General features: G+C 39.2%; 1 protein-coding gene across 2 annotated transcripts in view; it reads left to right on the top strand.

Moving 5' to 3' along the window:
- The window catches only part of TOX (thymocyte selection associated high mobility group box), a 301228-nt gene that overhangs the window by 229787 nt on the left and 54416 nt on the right, over nt 1-17025 (top strand). For both annotated transcript variants that reach the window (XM_019548450.1, XM_019548458.1), the window contains one exon: nt 15103-15381. In XM_019548450.1, coding sequence (XP_019403995.1) covers nt 15103-15381 — 279 coding nt within the window. The remainder of the gene's footprint in view (nt 1-15102; nt 15382-17025) is intronic.

Genomic DNA, 17025 nt, shown 5'->3' with positions numbered 1-17025 from the left:
TTTTCAGTAGGGGCTTGGCTCAGAGTGGATGCCAGCAGTGCTTGAAGGATGCTGCCTCCACCCCAAATTTTGCTACCGCTCTGCTCCCAGCACTGCCACTGCCAGCCACCCAGCACAGCCCTGACTTACTACCCCACCTCCACCCACACACCAGGAAGAGCAGAGCGGTAGCAAAATTTGGGGTCGATACATCATACTCCCAGTGCTGGCATGCTCCAAGCCCAGTCCCCACTGAAAAGAGCCCTACATAGCCTCAGCTGCAGCTTGCTGCATGCAGAACTGGGGGACACATGCTCCCCCATGCCCTCCTGAGGTGCAAGAAGCAGTGGGAGCCACCCCCCACCCCAGTGACCTGTGGCTCCACCCTGCTTGGGCAGTGCCTGCCCCTACCCCCTCTTTCACTGTGGGGGGTATTTATCAGCCCCCCCTTTCACCACACCGGACCTACCAGTTAGAGGCAGCTTTCCATGCTGCCAGCTGTGCTCCTCACTGCCTGAGTGCTGCGCTGCAGCTGTGTGCAGCATGGACATATATCAGCCAAATTATCAGTACCATTGGGCTAATATCTGATACATTATTTCAGTACCAATCCGATATCGGACCAATGAATCGGTGCACCTCTACCTGAAAGTAGCATTACTTTTGAACAACAGTAAATACAATATGTGACTGATATATGAAAGAAAATCAGTCACTGCATGCCTTAATGCAATATAAAAACAACAAGAAATTAGGGAAAGTGTTTCCCCCCTTTTTTACATTTGAGTGGATACATCAATATTTAGTGCTTAGAAATTAGTTCCCAAACCCAGGTGCCTTTTTTTTCATTGAAATGTAAAAGAATAGAACGCGAAGTAAAGCTGTTTATTCAGTAGGTGCAGTGAATATGCATCCCAATTGCAAATAAATATGTCTTATAACAGAATTCTTCATGTAAATGTTTGCTAGGGGCTTCAACAGCTAACACAATTCCATTATTTCTGTTGGAGAGAGATGATTTCTAAAATAAATTATTTATTGAAATAAGGGTATTTTATGCACTGAGGCCATTTCCTTTCTCTCAAGTCCCCTCCAGGCCTTAGAACCAGTGAAATTCCTCATCAGAGTACCTACCTGGGATGGTAGAATATTAAGACCTCATGTAAAAAGGGCAAATTAGTGCTGATCAGAGGACAACAGTTGTGTTTTACAGAAACTAAGAGTTTTGTTTCCATTCCATATCAGAAGAAAAATGAAACCTTTCAAACATTCTTGTATAAACAGAAAGAGTAGATACCATTCACCTGGGATATGATAGATGGTAGCATTAAGTTCCAGCCTTGCCTCTGTTCTGCCAGAACATTTTGTCAAACCAGATCATTCTGAATCAAGCAAAGCTGGTACTTGGACTTTGGTCCCGCACATCTCAGGTTAGCCTCCTAACCACTTGGATGCTCTCTCTCAAAGTAGATCTTGCTCCTACTCCTGTGTGTGACTCTGTGACTGGAAAGCCATGATTTCATAGATTTCATAGACATCAGGGCTGGAAGGGACCTCGGGAGATCATCGAGTCCAGCCCCCTGCCCAAAGGGCAGGGAAGTCAGCTGGGGTCATAGGATCCCAGCAAGATAAGCATCCAGTTTACTCTTGAAGGTGTTCAATGTAGGTGCTTGGCCCTCCTCAGGTGCTTGGCTGTTCCAGACCTTGGGGGCTCGGACAGTAAAGAAATTCTTCCTTATGTCCAGCCTGAAACGGTCTTGCAGGAGTTTGTGACCGTTCGACCTAGTCATCCTATGAATTAGGCTTTCTCTCTTTTTCCCCTAGAGAGATCTATAGTACCAAGCCAAGGCTGAACTCTGAGCACAAGGTTTTGTGATAAATCATATTCGAAGAGGAACATTATTTTTTTCTGTCAAATGGCCAAATGAAACTTATGTTGAAATCAAGCAGAATCAAACACGAGCACATCTGGAGCAGAATTTAGGCAAAAGCCAGCTAACATTCCATTCAAGTTCACTTTTAAAACGTCTTTCCATTTGAGCTACCATAACTTGAAAATTTCCCAGTTCTTTGCCCAGTCCAGATGCTGCAGAAGGACTGACCATGCATAGTCCCTTGACTTTAATGACAGTTACATGCATGGGGTGAGAACAGGCAGACACAGGTCATCAGCCGGTCCCAGGTGTGTTGCTCTCAAAAACTACAGTTGTTATAGCACTTTTGCAATTCTTTCTAAGAGAGTATGGGAGGGGGAGGAGGACAAGCAAGATCAGCACAATATATATATTCACAAAGTCATAGCTTACAGTTATACTTTACCTATTTTATGGTCCATCTGTGTTTTTTCTCAGGTCCCCACTATTAACATGTGTAAGTCAGGTAGATTTAAATTGGGTGACTATCCCATTTACGTTCTATAGTCAGTATCAGAATTATGAGTGCTTATTTGGTCATTCAGTATAACTACAGTATTCCTCAAAGACTTTTAGTCCTGCATGGCTTGTTATCATAGCATGAGACACTTGGATTTGTCACAGCTCAGCACAGCTGATCTGCTTCATTGGGCAAGACAGATATTGCCTGTTGTCCTGCAGGTTTGGGACTCTGCCACTCCTGGAGCTTCAGGGGCCTGATACGATAACTGCAAATGGAAGAACCCTGCACTCCTTGCTTGCAAGCACACACCCTGGAAATCTCTCAGCACACCCTGATTTGGGGTGTGCCTTTGCAAATGGGAGAACCTGGGATTCCCTATTCTAGATGTGTCCACTGAGTCAGGGAGTGACAGTATGATGCATGCATCCAGAGAATCACACTGCCAGGTGATTCCAGGACATGCCTCTGCAAATCGGGGAACCCCAGACAGGCACTTGGGGGGCCTGATCCTATATGCCTCGGGAATGAATGTGAAAGATCGGGCCCTGAAGCCCTAGGAGCACCTGACCTGCCCAGGGCAGCTGGAAAGTGTGGGCAGCTTTAGGCTGCCCATACTCACTTACCATAAGACAAACAGATATCCTCTGTAAAAAGAAAGGGGCATAAATGTATACCACCTACTGTCACAGCCATAATTCTGGGCATTTGTGGCACAACAAAGGGTAAGGACATTTGTTTGCTTGGCCTTTGTGCAACTGTAAAAACTTCATGCTGGTAGAAAGATAATGTCTGTTTCTGGCCTCAGACATACAGATAAGTTGCATACCCAAGCCAGTCACATGGGCAGACTAATATAAATGTTTTAAAACAAAATATTTAAAATATTGTATATGAGTGAAATCACAGATTGTGCTGCTGTCCTGTAATTTTAGGATTCCTAGAAAAATCACTTTAAGCCAAAAATTTCAGTAAAATTTCAATTCAGAATGAACTATTACTTTTTATTCTATAGGAACCAACCTCTGTTAGAGTCTTAATGTAATCTTCTAAAATACTCATTTTACAATAATATTCACTGAATTTAACCCCCCCCCACTGATTACTAATACTAAGTGTACAAAAGTACTTTACAATACTTATGACCAAATTCAACTCAGATGAACATCAGTGGGTGACTGACACTTTTGCACGTACACATGAACAAAATAAGGAAAAATCTGACCCTTGTAATCTATTCCTGCTTATAGCCAATAACAAGAATGCTGTTTCAGTCTCCCATTCCTGCAGGCCATTGAGCATACTCAGTTCTCAAGGGATCCAGATTTTTTGAGAGCGCAAAACTGCTAGGAAATTAACTGAATGAGCTACTGGAGGATGACAGTGGGTGGGGGGAGGCAAAGTTGGGGGAAATGTCCAGATGGCTGAAACTTAAAATAGTAGCTCAAAACTAGCCCTCTTTATTTAGGGAAAAAAGGAGTGCACTCAGAGCAGCTTTGGCCACCAGAGAAGAGAATGAGCGAACGGCAATTCTATTCTGACGGTACAGGAGCTGTCAGACTATTGTGACAGTATAGGAGCCTACCTAAGCAAGAATGGAATAGAACAAAGTGGCCAGCCGGGACTACGGCTAGTCATAGATAAGTTGCAGCACTGCAGTGTTGTTAGTCAATTGCAGGCTCAGGATTGTGAAGATACCTGCTATTTAGCTTTACTTCTCCTGTTTTCTTCTGGTGCTTTTCACCAAGTTCTGCTAAGCTACACTGTCTTCAGTGAGTGATGAGGAGGCTCCTAGAACTTTTCTGGAGATGCTTGTACTTCATAGGATTGGGCACAGCAAAGACATTTTGATGAGTGGAATGATAACCAGTATCCCTTACCAATGTTTTCCATATATCATGTAACATTCTTAACCTTAGAAGCTTCAGATACCATGGAGACTTCTGTTATTGTCCCAAGAAGGTAAACCAGTGTTACTTTGCCCATCCCCTTCCAAGTCTCTTACTGACTGCATTGTTTTGCAGAAATAATATTGATTCAGGTGCATTTGACTGAAGCTTTTTGAATCACTGCTGATCCAAGGTTTCTGTAAAGTGCATATTTGTTTCCACATATGAATAATTGCTAAAATACAAATTGACCCAGAGTTATTTGTTAAATAAAAGCATCAGAGAGTTAATACAGTTATCAAGAGAAGTGTGCAAGAATATTTCACTTGCACTTCTTAGATCTCATTTGTCTGGTGTCAACCTGTGTCTGCTGTTGACCCTGTAAGCATTAGACACTCCAAAAAAAAAAGATAACACAAATTATTCACCATTAATTCTTTCAATTGAGTCACTATTAAAAGTCTAATTGTTTGCTGAGAGGGTCTGCGTTAGTGGACTTTGCAAGATCAAACAAAATTGAAGATACTTGTCCAAATTAAAATGGAAACATGCATTCAGAATATACCAAATGAACATGTATGCTCCTGTAATAATAATTTTATTATCTTCAGCTTGCAGGCCAGAGTCTTAATTATGACCCTTTTATATCAGTAGAAACCATGTATGTGGGATTAAAAACCTATTTCTTTAACTAGTGTAGTTAAAGACTGTGGTTTGATATATTCTATGCTACAACTTTTATAAAAACCAGAGAACACTTCTAATAACACTTTTCTAATTTCATGGTTCAATGCACAGTCAGTAAAGATTTAAATAATTCAAAAAGAAAGCCTATTCTATTTCTTTATTAGAAGTTTGAGTCAGGCAAATTCTTTGACATTTAATAGGTTTTTAACCCTTTTAATAACTTCTTATAATGAAATTTATTGGAGGTTGTTTTAAATAAAGGGTTATTATATTAGAGTGAATAGCAGTCAGTAGTTTTTTTTCATGATTAGTTTTGAGACCTTAGCCCTGTGTGACTCAAAGGATATTAAAACATAGAGTAAAAAAGAATGTTAATAGTCACGAAATTAACTGTGTACCAAGAAATACAGAAACTGTATTACCGCATTCATGTCATTATGTGATCATACTATAAAATTTTGCAGTCAAATTTTGAGTATTTAATTGTTTTAAAGGCGCTTAAGGTCACTTACAGAACTAACACTACATAAGACAATCAAAATGACTTTATTTTTATTTTTTTTGACTAAATGAGTTTTGGAAGTTATTACTAGCAAATTTAATAGCCAGTTGGGGCGAGTGCTTTTTGGTTTGTTTTGTTCTTTAATAATTTGGGCTCAGTCGTCTAGGATTCATTTTACTTGTAAGGTTTCTAGTATTTCATGTTGACTGATTTTCTTCATGGAATACACATTTAGAGTGATACTCTCCTTGCAGCCCACACCCACTTTATGTTTACACTAGAGTACAATAAAGATGTACTCCCAAGATGTTGATCTTTCTTAATTATTTTTATTTTTTGGTTAGTGACACAAATGAAATAAAAACAAGGATGTATTAAAACATATGGCCTTTCTGTTTTATTCTCTTAACTTGTTTTAAACTATAGTGTCTATGCTCATTCTGCACTGATTGTTGTTTCTTAACAAGGCTTTTCCTAGAAATCAACCTCTGAGGTGCATGTAAAATATAGAAATTGATCTTAACTGTTAAATTTGCCCCTTGACTTTAATTTCATATACCCATGCACTTACACACATGCTCACATGCACCAAGGATTTGGCATTTGGGTATACTCAGTTTCAAGGGAACAGAATAAGAGTATTGCTGAGGCATGCAGGGATAAACTCAGGAAGGCAAAGTGCAATTGGAGTTGCAGTTAGCAAGGGATATGAAGAGTAGCAAGAAGGGTTTCTACAAGTATGTCAGTAACAAGAGGATGAAAGTGTGGGTCCCTTACTGAACGAGGGAGGCAACCTAATGACAGAGGATGCAAAAATGGCTGAAGTACTCAGTGCCTTTATCACCCCAGTCTTCATAGATAAGGTCAGCCCCCAAATTACCACACCTGGCTGCTCACCATCTCCGCAAACAGTGCTGCGAACTGTGGTGAAACAGGTTAGGGATAATTTAGGAAAGCTGGACATATACAAGTCCATGGGGCCAGACAGGATGTACCCAAGGGTGCTGAGGGGAGTTGGCTGATGTGATTGCAGAGCCACTGGCCATCATCTTTGAAAACTCGTGACAATTGGGAGAGGTCCTAGACAATTGGAAAGGAGCATATATAGTGCCCATATTTAAGATATAGTGCCCATATTTAAGATAGGGGAAAAGGAGGCTCCAGGGAACTACAAACTGATCAGCCTGTCCTCAGTCCCTGAAAAAATGATGGAGCAGGTCCTCAAGGAATCCATTTTTAAGCACTTGGAGGAGAAGGTGATTAGGAACAGTCAGCATGGATTCACCAAGGGCGAGTCATGCCTGACCAACTTGATTGCCCTCTATGTTGAGATGATGCCTCTGTGTATGCAGGGAGACCAGTGGATGTGGTACGCCTTGAATTGAGCAAAGCTTTTGATCGGTCTCCCACAATAGTCTGACAGGCAAGCTAAGGAAGTATGAGCTGGATGATGTTGGATAGCAAACTAGCTAGATCATCAGGCTCAGAGGGTAGTAGTCAATGGTTGGATGTCTAGTTGGCAGCTGGTATCAAGTGGAGTGCCCACTTGTTTTGTTCAGTATCTTTGTCAATGACCTGGAAGATGGCATAGAGTGCACCCTCACCAAGTTTGCAGATGAGACCATGCTGGGGGGAGTAGCGTATACACTAAAGAATAGGACTAGGATTCAGGGAGACGGTGACAAATTGAAGGATTGGACCTCCAAGAGTTCTGCACTTAGGACAGAGCAATCCCATGTACCAGTACAGGCTGGGGACTGACTGACTGGGCGGCAGCTGTGCAGAAAAGGACTTGGAGGTTACAATGGGCAGTAAGCTGAATATGAGTCAACAGTATGCCCTTGTTGTCAAGAAGACTAATGGCATACTGGGCTGCATTAGTAGGAGTGTTGCCAGCAGGTCAAGGAAGTGATTCTTCCCCTCTATTCTGCACTGGTGAGACCACATCTGGGCTGCTGTGTCCAGTTTTGGGGCCCCCACTACAGAAAGAATGTTGACAAATTGGAGAGAGTCCAGCAGAGGGTAACAAAAATGTTTAGGGAGCTGGGGCACATGACTTATGAAGGAAGGTTGAGGGAATTGGGTTTATTTAGTCTGGAAATGAGAAGATTGAGGTGGGGATTTAATAGCAGCCCTCAACTAACTGAAGGGTGGTTCCAAAGAGGATGGAGCTAGACTGTTCTTAGTGGTGATAGATGTCATAAAAAGGAGCAAGAGTCTCAAGTTGCAGCAAGGGAAGTTTAAATTAGATATTAGGGAAAACTTTCTCACTAGGCAGGTAGTAGAACAAGTTACCCAGCGAAGGTTGTGGAATCTCCATCCTTGGAGATTTTTAAGACCTGACTAAACAAAGCCTTGCCTGGGATGATTTCTGTCCCTAGACAATAAGTTAGTTTCAATTAATCTGGAACAGCAAACATTAATATGCAGCAATCATAAGTTTATGGTTATTGCATGGTATTCCTATAGAGCCAAGTGAAGACATTTGGATGGTTGAACTATACATTTCCATATGTTAACATGTTTGTTGACTCTTTTTAAAGTTTAACTCCAACTCTGATTTCATCATTGTATAATACTTGCATTTTGGATAATTGTAAAACATAGGTGGGCTTTTTACCATAAATAATTGATACGTTCTCCCAAGCTTAACTCCATCGTGTCACCAGTTCTCACAATTTTATCACAGATCTTGTAATATTTAAAAAGACTTGGCTTCTAAAGTCAAGTGATTTTGTATGTTTTCATTTTTGAGAAGACATTTAAGTGTTTTGTCTTTGTAGTCCTGGAGAAAAAATATGTGCAGTTGAACCCTAATGCAAATTAAAAACCCTAGAAATTATTGTAAAAAAAATCTTAGAATTGCTAATCCAATGACTCTTGTGGTTCTGACATGCTTAGGGAATAGCAGTAATTTTACTTGGTACTATACTAAGTAATGAAGAATTGGCACAAAGCGCTGCATGCAGGATACCTTTCCTTGTTAAGAGAGAAGGTTGGAACAGCGCAAAGCAACAACAACCTCCTACTTTCCCAGGAACTTATAACACCAACCAAACCAAAAAAATGGATGAAAATGGCTGAGAAGAGGTGGACCGTCTAGGAATGTGGAGATATACCAATCCAGAATTCTACTTAGAAAACTTAACATTAGAAGGAAATTTGAGCACACTGGCCAGACTGAAGTAACTGGAACATAGTTGACAACAAGCCATATGTAGGATACAATGTGTAAAAAGGATTAATTGTCATCTCCTGATCTATGTTTGACCCTCATAGGCAAGATGTAAAGAATTATCAGCTGTCTCAGCAGCCTCCTATGGAGGATCCTCAGCTAGAAACAAAGTAAATATCTCCCTGTGAAGGGTTGGAAATCATGGCCATATCACCAGCTGCCCCTAAGGATGAATTCTGCCTGTGATATGGAAAGATTACCTACAAAAGCACTAGCTTCAATGAATCCAACCCTTACATATTTTTCCTTCTGCATTAGTGTTTTCATAAATCATTGTATAATCCTCTGTTTCTTGTATACACTTGGACTACTCTACAGATTAACATAAAAATGACAAATTTATCTGCTCTTTCCCTCCTTCCCCACTCCCCATTTAGTGTCTTGTTTTTTTAGAAATACATGGAATAGCAATTCTAGTTAAGACTAATTATCTGTTAACTGCTCTGGAGAAATACTGTTACACCATAATTCTTTTTTTAGAGAACCATTGCAAATAAAATAGGGATTACTTTGGCAACATCATGTTTAATTTTGGCTGCCCCTCTGATATTTAATTTGAAGATCTATTTATTTCTTATGATCAATTTTAGGATCTTAAGATGTCAGCTTGAGCAACTGACAACAATGTAATCTCACATTTTACATGAGAACCAGGTTTAAATCAGGAAAACAAGGCATTCCTTTTCATACTATAAGATGAATCCTGTGAATGGCTCAAAAGAGTCTGTCCTGGCCATTGGTCAGATAAGAATATCAGTATAATGCCCCCAAGTTTCTTGCAGTACAAGGTTTTCCTGTGGGGAACACAAGGGTGCATTCTGTACGGAGGGCTGCCCTTCACATTCATTTTAAGTTGATGGAGAAAACACAACCCATTATTTAATGTGCCTGGAGTCTATTCTCTCTACAGCCATGATTTAGGGGAAATTCCTAGATATATATTTTCAGCCAGACTGTGACACAGCTTCTCTGTTTGCATACCCTATTGGCACCTACAAAATGCATTGTAAATTCAGTAATTGAACTTCTGTATAACTTACCTGTGCTTGCCATCAGGCATTTAAAGGGACAGGTGCTCAGATATGTGCCAGTAATTCAATACAAGCTGAATACTTCATCCAGAAATGTGATGATTCCCTTCAAAAACTGTTGGATAAAAGACTCAGTGTTATAGACTAAATTAGCTAATACGTGTGAAGTATGCTGAGATTCTCAGGTAAAAAGCAATTGGAAATACCAGGTGGTTCCATTATTAGATAATCAGAAAGTTCATTCAAGATGTCAAATGAGGACAATACTTATGCTCCAAACTGCTAATATTTTCCTGTCTTAAACTTTGTTCTCAGACACTAGACCTCAACTTAAAAAATGCATTCAGTATTATATCCCTCATCAGCTTGCTTACTGAATGTGGCTCCAGAATAGCTACATAGAGGCTGTATTTTATAGTACAACCCCCTGCCTGAGGCAGGATGATCCCTATCCCAACCATCCTATATAAATCTATTGTCTAACCTCTTAGCAAAACTACACAGTCAACCCTGACACAACCACAGGACATAATACCCTAATCTGCTACAGGTAAACCAGCGAGACCATGGTAGCCAATGCCCTGTGGCCGCAAGGTTGTTAAAAAGGCTCAAAAGATCCAAGAAAAAGAGCCATGCCTCCTGTTACAGAGGAAGATGTTTCCCACAGTCTGTACCAATCTAGCCATGGGAAAAAATTGCTTCTGAACCCTAGATATGGAGTTCAGTCTGACTCTGAGCAGAGGAGCAAGAACCTTTACCCAGAAACCTCCAGACTGAAATCTGATCAGGAGCGTTGATACACTCCAGTCAAAATCCCCAGCCTTGACTGCATCCAAAGCTTCTGAAGAAAGCTTTAAAAAAACCTGACACATGTAATAGCATGATTATATAGGGCCATATTTTTCATAGTGTTTCACATAAAAGAACAATGTCTTTCCCCAAGTAGTACAAATGAATACGTTCCACTGACATATGCAGATACTCAGGGCAATAGTTGATAGTAATTATATTGAGCCAGAAGTGATATTTTGATAATCCTTTAAAGGTTTGAGCACATTAACTCCTAGTTTAGAGACATTGTAAAAAGACATTCCCCAGAGGTAGAAAGAGAAAAGGGTATGACTTTAAAAAATGGTTGTATCTTCTGTTCTCTTTGTCAGGTGGCCAGCACATTCCAAACCTGAGGAATATAGGTCATGGGACAGGAATGCACAGATTCAGTGTATTCATGCTGCAGCTTCTATGGTGGTGCTTCAAAAAATCTGTTGCCAGCTGCCTTTTCTTAGTGGGGTTGGACTAGATGACCCAGGGAGATCCCTTTCAGTCCTGTTTCTCTATGATTCTCTGCCCTTTTCAGCAACTTCTGTTACCTTCTGTTGAGGGATCCAAGTCAATCAGGTGGTCTATAAATTTTCATCTGGCCTAGCTTGGCCATGGAGTGCCCTTCCCAATGAGGTCTCCAATCTGACTGGGGTATTTGGGTACTACCATACTATAAGTGTTTGGTCCAATACTACTACTGCTATTACTTCTTGGCTTCTATTTGCCCGAAACTGGAAAAGAATTTCAGGTGGCCCTAGCTATTAGGGCTATGCAAAGCTTTGGTCCCTGATTCAATTCGATGGAGATTCGGCCCAATTCGGTGGCCAGATCTTTGAATCTGAATAGAATCAGAAGACCCTTTTATCTCTCCGAAGCAATTTGGAGAGATTCCAAAAGATTCATCAATTCAGACATAGACACAGCTTTAAATGTTTTCTCTACACACCTCAAGGTACCAGGTGGCTCATGAATGCTGTGATGAAGTGGATGGAGCATCCCAAAGGAGTGTGTGGGGCTTCCCAGCACACTCGCAGAAGAACTTCCAGTCCACTTTAGGGTCCACCAGAAAGCATGCAGGGGGCCCCCCTATCTCTCCCCCAGCTCAGTGCCTCCTCGATCTGGGGGGACACCTGGGGGTCCCCCCGCAGCCAATTGCTGAGCCAGGGCTGGGGTGGTGGGGCCCTACGCACTTGGCAGTGGACCTGGAAGTGGACCAGAATTATTTCTGGTCCACTTCTGAGTTTGCTGCCAAACACACACACACCCCCCCACACCCCGGCACTCTGTGCTGTGTCTCTGGCCAAATCACTGATTCTCTGAATCAGCATCGAATCTTCAGATTCAACTGAATCAAATCAGGGACGGTGATCTGAATCAAGGAATCGAATCACTGTCCCCAATTCAGCTGAATCTGAATTGAATACAGCCTGTTTTGCACACCCCTACTAGCTTTGTGCGTTGCTTAAAACTTTAAACTTGACCATTGATCATTAACTGTAACATTCTCTATTGTTCATAAATGTTGTAAATTACTTTCCATAGAGGTGTTTTGTGACTTTTTTTTAATGTTTTAATATGGTAAGGGGTCAATTCTTGCTGGATACAAACATACAAAATGGGATGGCTCCAGTGTTTTCACTGTGCAGCCTGTAGGATTTGGGAGGACTCTGCAGGAAGTGATGAGATGTGGTGGTGGACAAGATGGGAAATAGTGCCAAAAGGTCCACAGCTACATGAGTTGTCTTGTAGATCTCCCTCTCCCCACCTTTCCCTACAGAGGGGACATATTAGGGACACAGTTTATTGCCTTCCAGTCTTTCCCTTTATGTGAATACCTAGGACACAACCTACCTTCTCAGACTGGGTGTTGGGCTGAGTCTTTATTTTGAATACATACATGAACAGGCTCTCTTCAAGCTGCCTTCTCACATTTTTGTAAAGGGTAAGTAAAGTATTGTACTGTATTGTTGTTATTGAAAATGTGTATCCATCTGGTTTAAAAATTCACAGGAAAAGTTAATTGCACTTAAATGCAGTTTCTTACAACAGTTCTACAATATTCATAGCTGCACTGGCAGGAGAAGTCCTCCTTTCCTCCTTTTCTGTTTTGGCTTTTTATGTATCTGGCCAGTATTGACACACGCCACCCTATCTGCTGACTCCCCCCACTTCACCCAATCCAGAGTACTGTCCTGTGAAAATACAGGATGTCTAGTTCTGCCCTGTCTCAGTGTCAGAACTAAAACTAAGTGCAAGTTGTTTAAAAAGAAATATCATTTGAAAATGAGGAATATAGCATAAAAAATCCAGAACACTCTATGGTATCAATGTCTGGTGCTAAATAAATAATGTATGAAGAGGGTTTTAAAACCAGAGTCAGTTCAGATAATCAAGGATATATAGTGCCTGTTGATAAAAACGTTTAGAGAAAAATAATTAAAATTATATTATTAAATCAGTTTCCAGTTTGAGTATGCATGCTTTGCATATTCATTTTAAAAGGATGATCAAAATACTTGCTAATTAGTTGTGGGGGCTTGTTTTATCATCTTTGTTTTTTGACTTTTTTGAAATCCATTAGTAACAGTAAACATTTCTTACAAAAATAGATTTGTTTTGCCTTTTCAGCCTCTTTTATGATATGAAAGAGGTTTATCTTTAGCACTCAACTGAAGTTTCCTTTATAATGTTTGAGAGTTACCTAAAAAAAAAAAAAACAAAAAAAAAAAAGCATACAAAAGGGATAGCGTAAGCTCTAGTCACAGTTTAACTCCAGCAGTGTTTCTCAGTAGCCCTGGGGATAGCACTCAACAATGTTCAGTGTCAAATGATGATAGACAGGGGTAAATGGAAGGGCTTCAGAGATACCTCACTTTCCCTTGTTCTTGCTGCAACTGGCATACTTCCAGCCCTTGCCTGCTAACACCATATAAAGCAGCAGCTGGTGAGTAACATTAGCAAATAAGGCCTCAGGGCTACCCATGTTCTAGTTCTCCGTTCACCAACTGCTATTCAGTGAAACAGCTGGATCAGAAGAGATACAGCCAAGAAGTAGTTAGAGTTTTATGTGTACAACTGTTTTGATATAGATTGTCTGCTAGAGGCAGAGATAATGATAGCTTTCAAGGCTAATATGTTTGACTAGGAGGGAAGCTGGTATTCGAAAGAAAGGAACAAAAAGTCACTAACATCATGTAACAATATAAATGTTTTCCAAGATTCAAATCTGAGCCTCAGTCAATGTTGTGCACTGTTTTTTCACCCAGTGTGTTAGTAGTCATTGAATAAACTTAAATTATAGATGTTAATATACATTTCTCTCCCAGAGGTACTAATTTATAAAGTGGTACAAAGACAGCTATAACCAAAGGTCATCTTGTCAAAATATAGTTCATATATCTTCTAGAGCATCAAATTAACTTAAAGTGGCTAATGTCAGATTCCGGTATATCTGTTGGCATGATTGACCGGTCCATCCACTTCCTTAAAAATACTGTGAATCAATTTATGAGCTCAATATATACCTGTTGAAAAATCTTGACTTCAATTTTTTTCGTAATGAACAGTAAAGATCCAATTAGATGCTTGTATTTTATTTATTTCTGATTCAGTGACTTAGTTATAAAAAGATTTAATTGATCAGTAAACATTGGTTGCAAGAGAGAGGAAGACAGAGAAAATACCTTGGTTGTAATGTACACTTGAATTTCTTAAGTGATTTTAACCAGTTATACTATCTTTGATGACGAGGCCAAAAAGGTTGTAAAATAAGCATAATTATACTAATATTGTAGACCATTAACATATTTTGATATCGCAGTTATAGTGTTACAGTGGCAATTTGTGTCAAATTCTACCAACTACGTATAAGTGTTTTTATGGTTCAGTTAGACTTGGATATCTATATCCATTCTGTTTTCATCTTTGAATTAACACATCAATTTAAAATCACCTCCAAACCACTTAACTTAAAACTAAGTTATTCTCTGCTTTAAGTCATTTCTCCAGCTCTGAATTTGAGTGCGGTGGACAAACCTGTACAGCACCCATGTATAGTACATTTGACATCTGGATGAGTAAAGAGCTTTATCGCCCAGTGCTTTTAATTTTGATATTTGCAAAGACTGCATTTGTTGTGTGAATTAAAATAGTATGTCTCATTACTGCTAAAAACCAGTGACCCAAGTAGAAAAATGGATTAATTTATCAACCTTGCAACTTTAGAGGTTCAGGTTCATATATGATTGTTGCTGCAAATTAGCTGAGAAGTCAATTAATCAAGCCATTAGATAGTTCCTTTTTGTCAGTATTCTGAATCTTAAAAATCACAGTATTTCTTGATACTGGCTTAAGAAATAGAAATGTTGGCCTTAGTAGTTTTTGGAATTTGGGGGGAAATTTGGATCTAAATCAACAGCCTGTAGCCTAAATCCATCTCTGTGAAATAGATCATAACTTTTGACCCATCTATACTGACTGTTCTCATAACTGTGATTCAAACTGGTAGATCAGCAGAGATTCCTTCAAGTACAAAGGAAACAAAATGTTTTACTCATGGTTTACTTTCCAATTTTCCTTTTGTAGATGCAAGATTTACGGAATACAGAAGGGGCTCAATACAGTTCCCATCCTCAGATGGCAGCCATGAGACCAAGGGTTCAACCTGCAGATATTAGGCAACCAGGAATAATACCACATGGGCAGCTGACTACCATTAACCAGTCACAGCTCAGTGCTCAGCTTGGTTTGAATATGGGTGGAAACAATGTTCCCCACAACTCTCCGTCTCCACCTGGAAGCAAGTCTGCAACTCCTTCACCATCAAGTTCAGTCCATGAAGATGAAGGAGAAGATACCTCTAAGGTAAGGAAAGGCATTAAATATTTTTTAAAATAATAATACATTTTAGCTATTTTAGAACCTCCTGAATAAACCAGTCTCCCTGAATGTTGTCTGATACATGTTTGCCTTAATTGTGGAGGACATCATTCTACAAGCTTTACTGTCATCCAAATGATAAAGAGTGTAAAGGAGAATTTTAATACAATGATTGAATTCCTCTCTTGCATAGAAAGAGTGTTTGTTTCATGTCAAAAGTCAGGCTATTTCTAAAAATAGCATATGGATGTGCGTGCAGTATGCTTATGCCTGGCATTTGGCTATAGCATGAGAAACTAGAAAACAATATGCACAAGAAGAAAATTGGAGAATGCATTCTAAAATAACTATTAATATCTTGGAAAAGTTAGGGAGATGCCATTTCTTTATATTTTATGTAATTCCAGTGCTTCAGGATGATACAGTTAAGCTTTATTAGTATGGCTAAAAGTGTGATACAAATTATCAACATCATCATCATTTATACAGTACTTTGCATGAAGAATCTCAACATGGTTTGCAAAGGTGGGCAAAGTCATATTATCTCCATTTTTCAGACCAGTAAACAGGTTATTACCTATCACACAATCACACAAGAAGTTAGGAGGAAAATCCAAATTAAACATGAGTTTTCCTGACTCCCTGATATGTGTTCTAGTCATCCAGAAAAGTTAATATTCCCAATATATAGTAACAGTAGTTATAACATGGCCATTTCTTGTGGGAGAAAAAGAATGTGAAAGAAACAAAAAAAGGGAATTTAGGAATACATTTCAGTCAAGACATGTAAGTCAGAATTGTTTTCAAGCTGTCAATATCTTTATTTACTTTCCAATAAAAATTCTATTTCATGACTGTCCACTGATTTTACACACTTTTTTAAAGTTCTTGAATAATTTATATATTTAAATGAGTATTTTTGTAGTGAGGAAAACTTTACAATATAGCATATATAGACATGCTCATTCCACTTTCGTTTTTTTTTTAAAGTTATTTTTTGTATCTGTTTTCTCCCTGTTTTCAGGTATTGGACCAGAGGCTGTGAGTTACATAGATTCCTAAAGAGAAAGCTAGCCCTTGGGACCATAACCCTATAATCAGACTATCCTCTCTTTTTTAGGCAATCTTTCAATTATATCATGTCATCTATATGATTCTTTTTCTTTTCATGACAACAATATTTAGTAACATAATTCAGATTTCACTGAATTAGTGATTTCATATTAAAACATATTTTCGCTTTCAGAAAAGAAAGTATTGAACATTCTAGACAAAGTAAATATCTGAACACCAGATTTTTCTCCTATGGAAATTGATTTGTATGTCCTATGTTTTTATTTTTTAAAGGTGTGCTAATATGGAATCTCCCATTAAAATTCCCTCATCCTTAATTATTAGAAAACTGAAGCATTATGCCCCAGAATTAAAATATTATATCATACAAAGTAGTTGATATATATTATCTTAACATTTTCTAGAGTTATAATAGTGCTAACAGAAATTTTATAAGGGTTTTAAAACCACGTTTCAGGGTATTAGAGATTAGAACGAAACCTCGAAGGAGGACAAATTATGTCATGATCTTCCTTCTATGAGGTTCTTTGCACCTTCCTGTGAAGTGTCTGGCGT

This window comes from Crocodylus porosus, unplaced genomic scaffold, assembly GCF_001723895.1.
Source record: "Crocodylus porosus isolate Cpor-Errol unplaced genomic scaffold, CroPor_comp1, whole genome shotgun sequence".
Taxonomy (NCBI): Eukaryota; Metazoa; Chordata; order Crocodylia; family Crocodylidae; genus Crocodylus; species Crocodylus porosus.
Note: the sequence above shows the minus strand (reverse complement) of the source record. Positions and strands in the feature narration are given on the sequence as shown.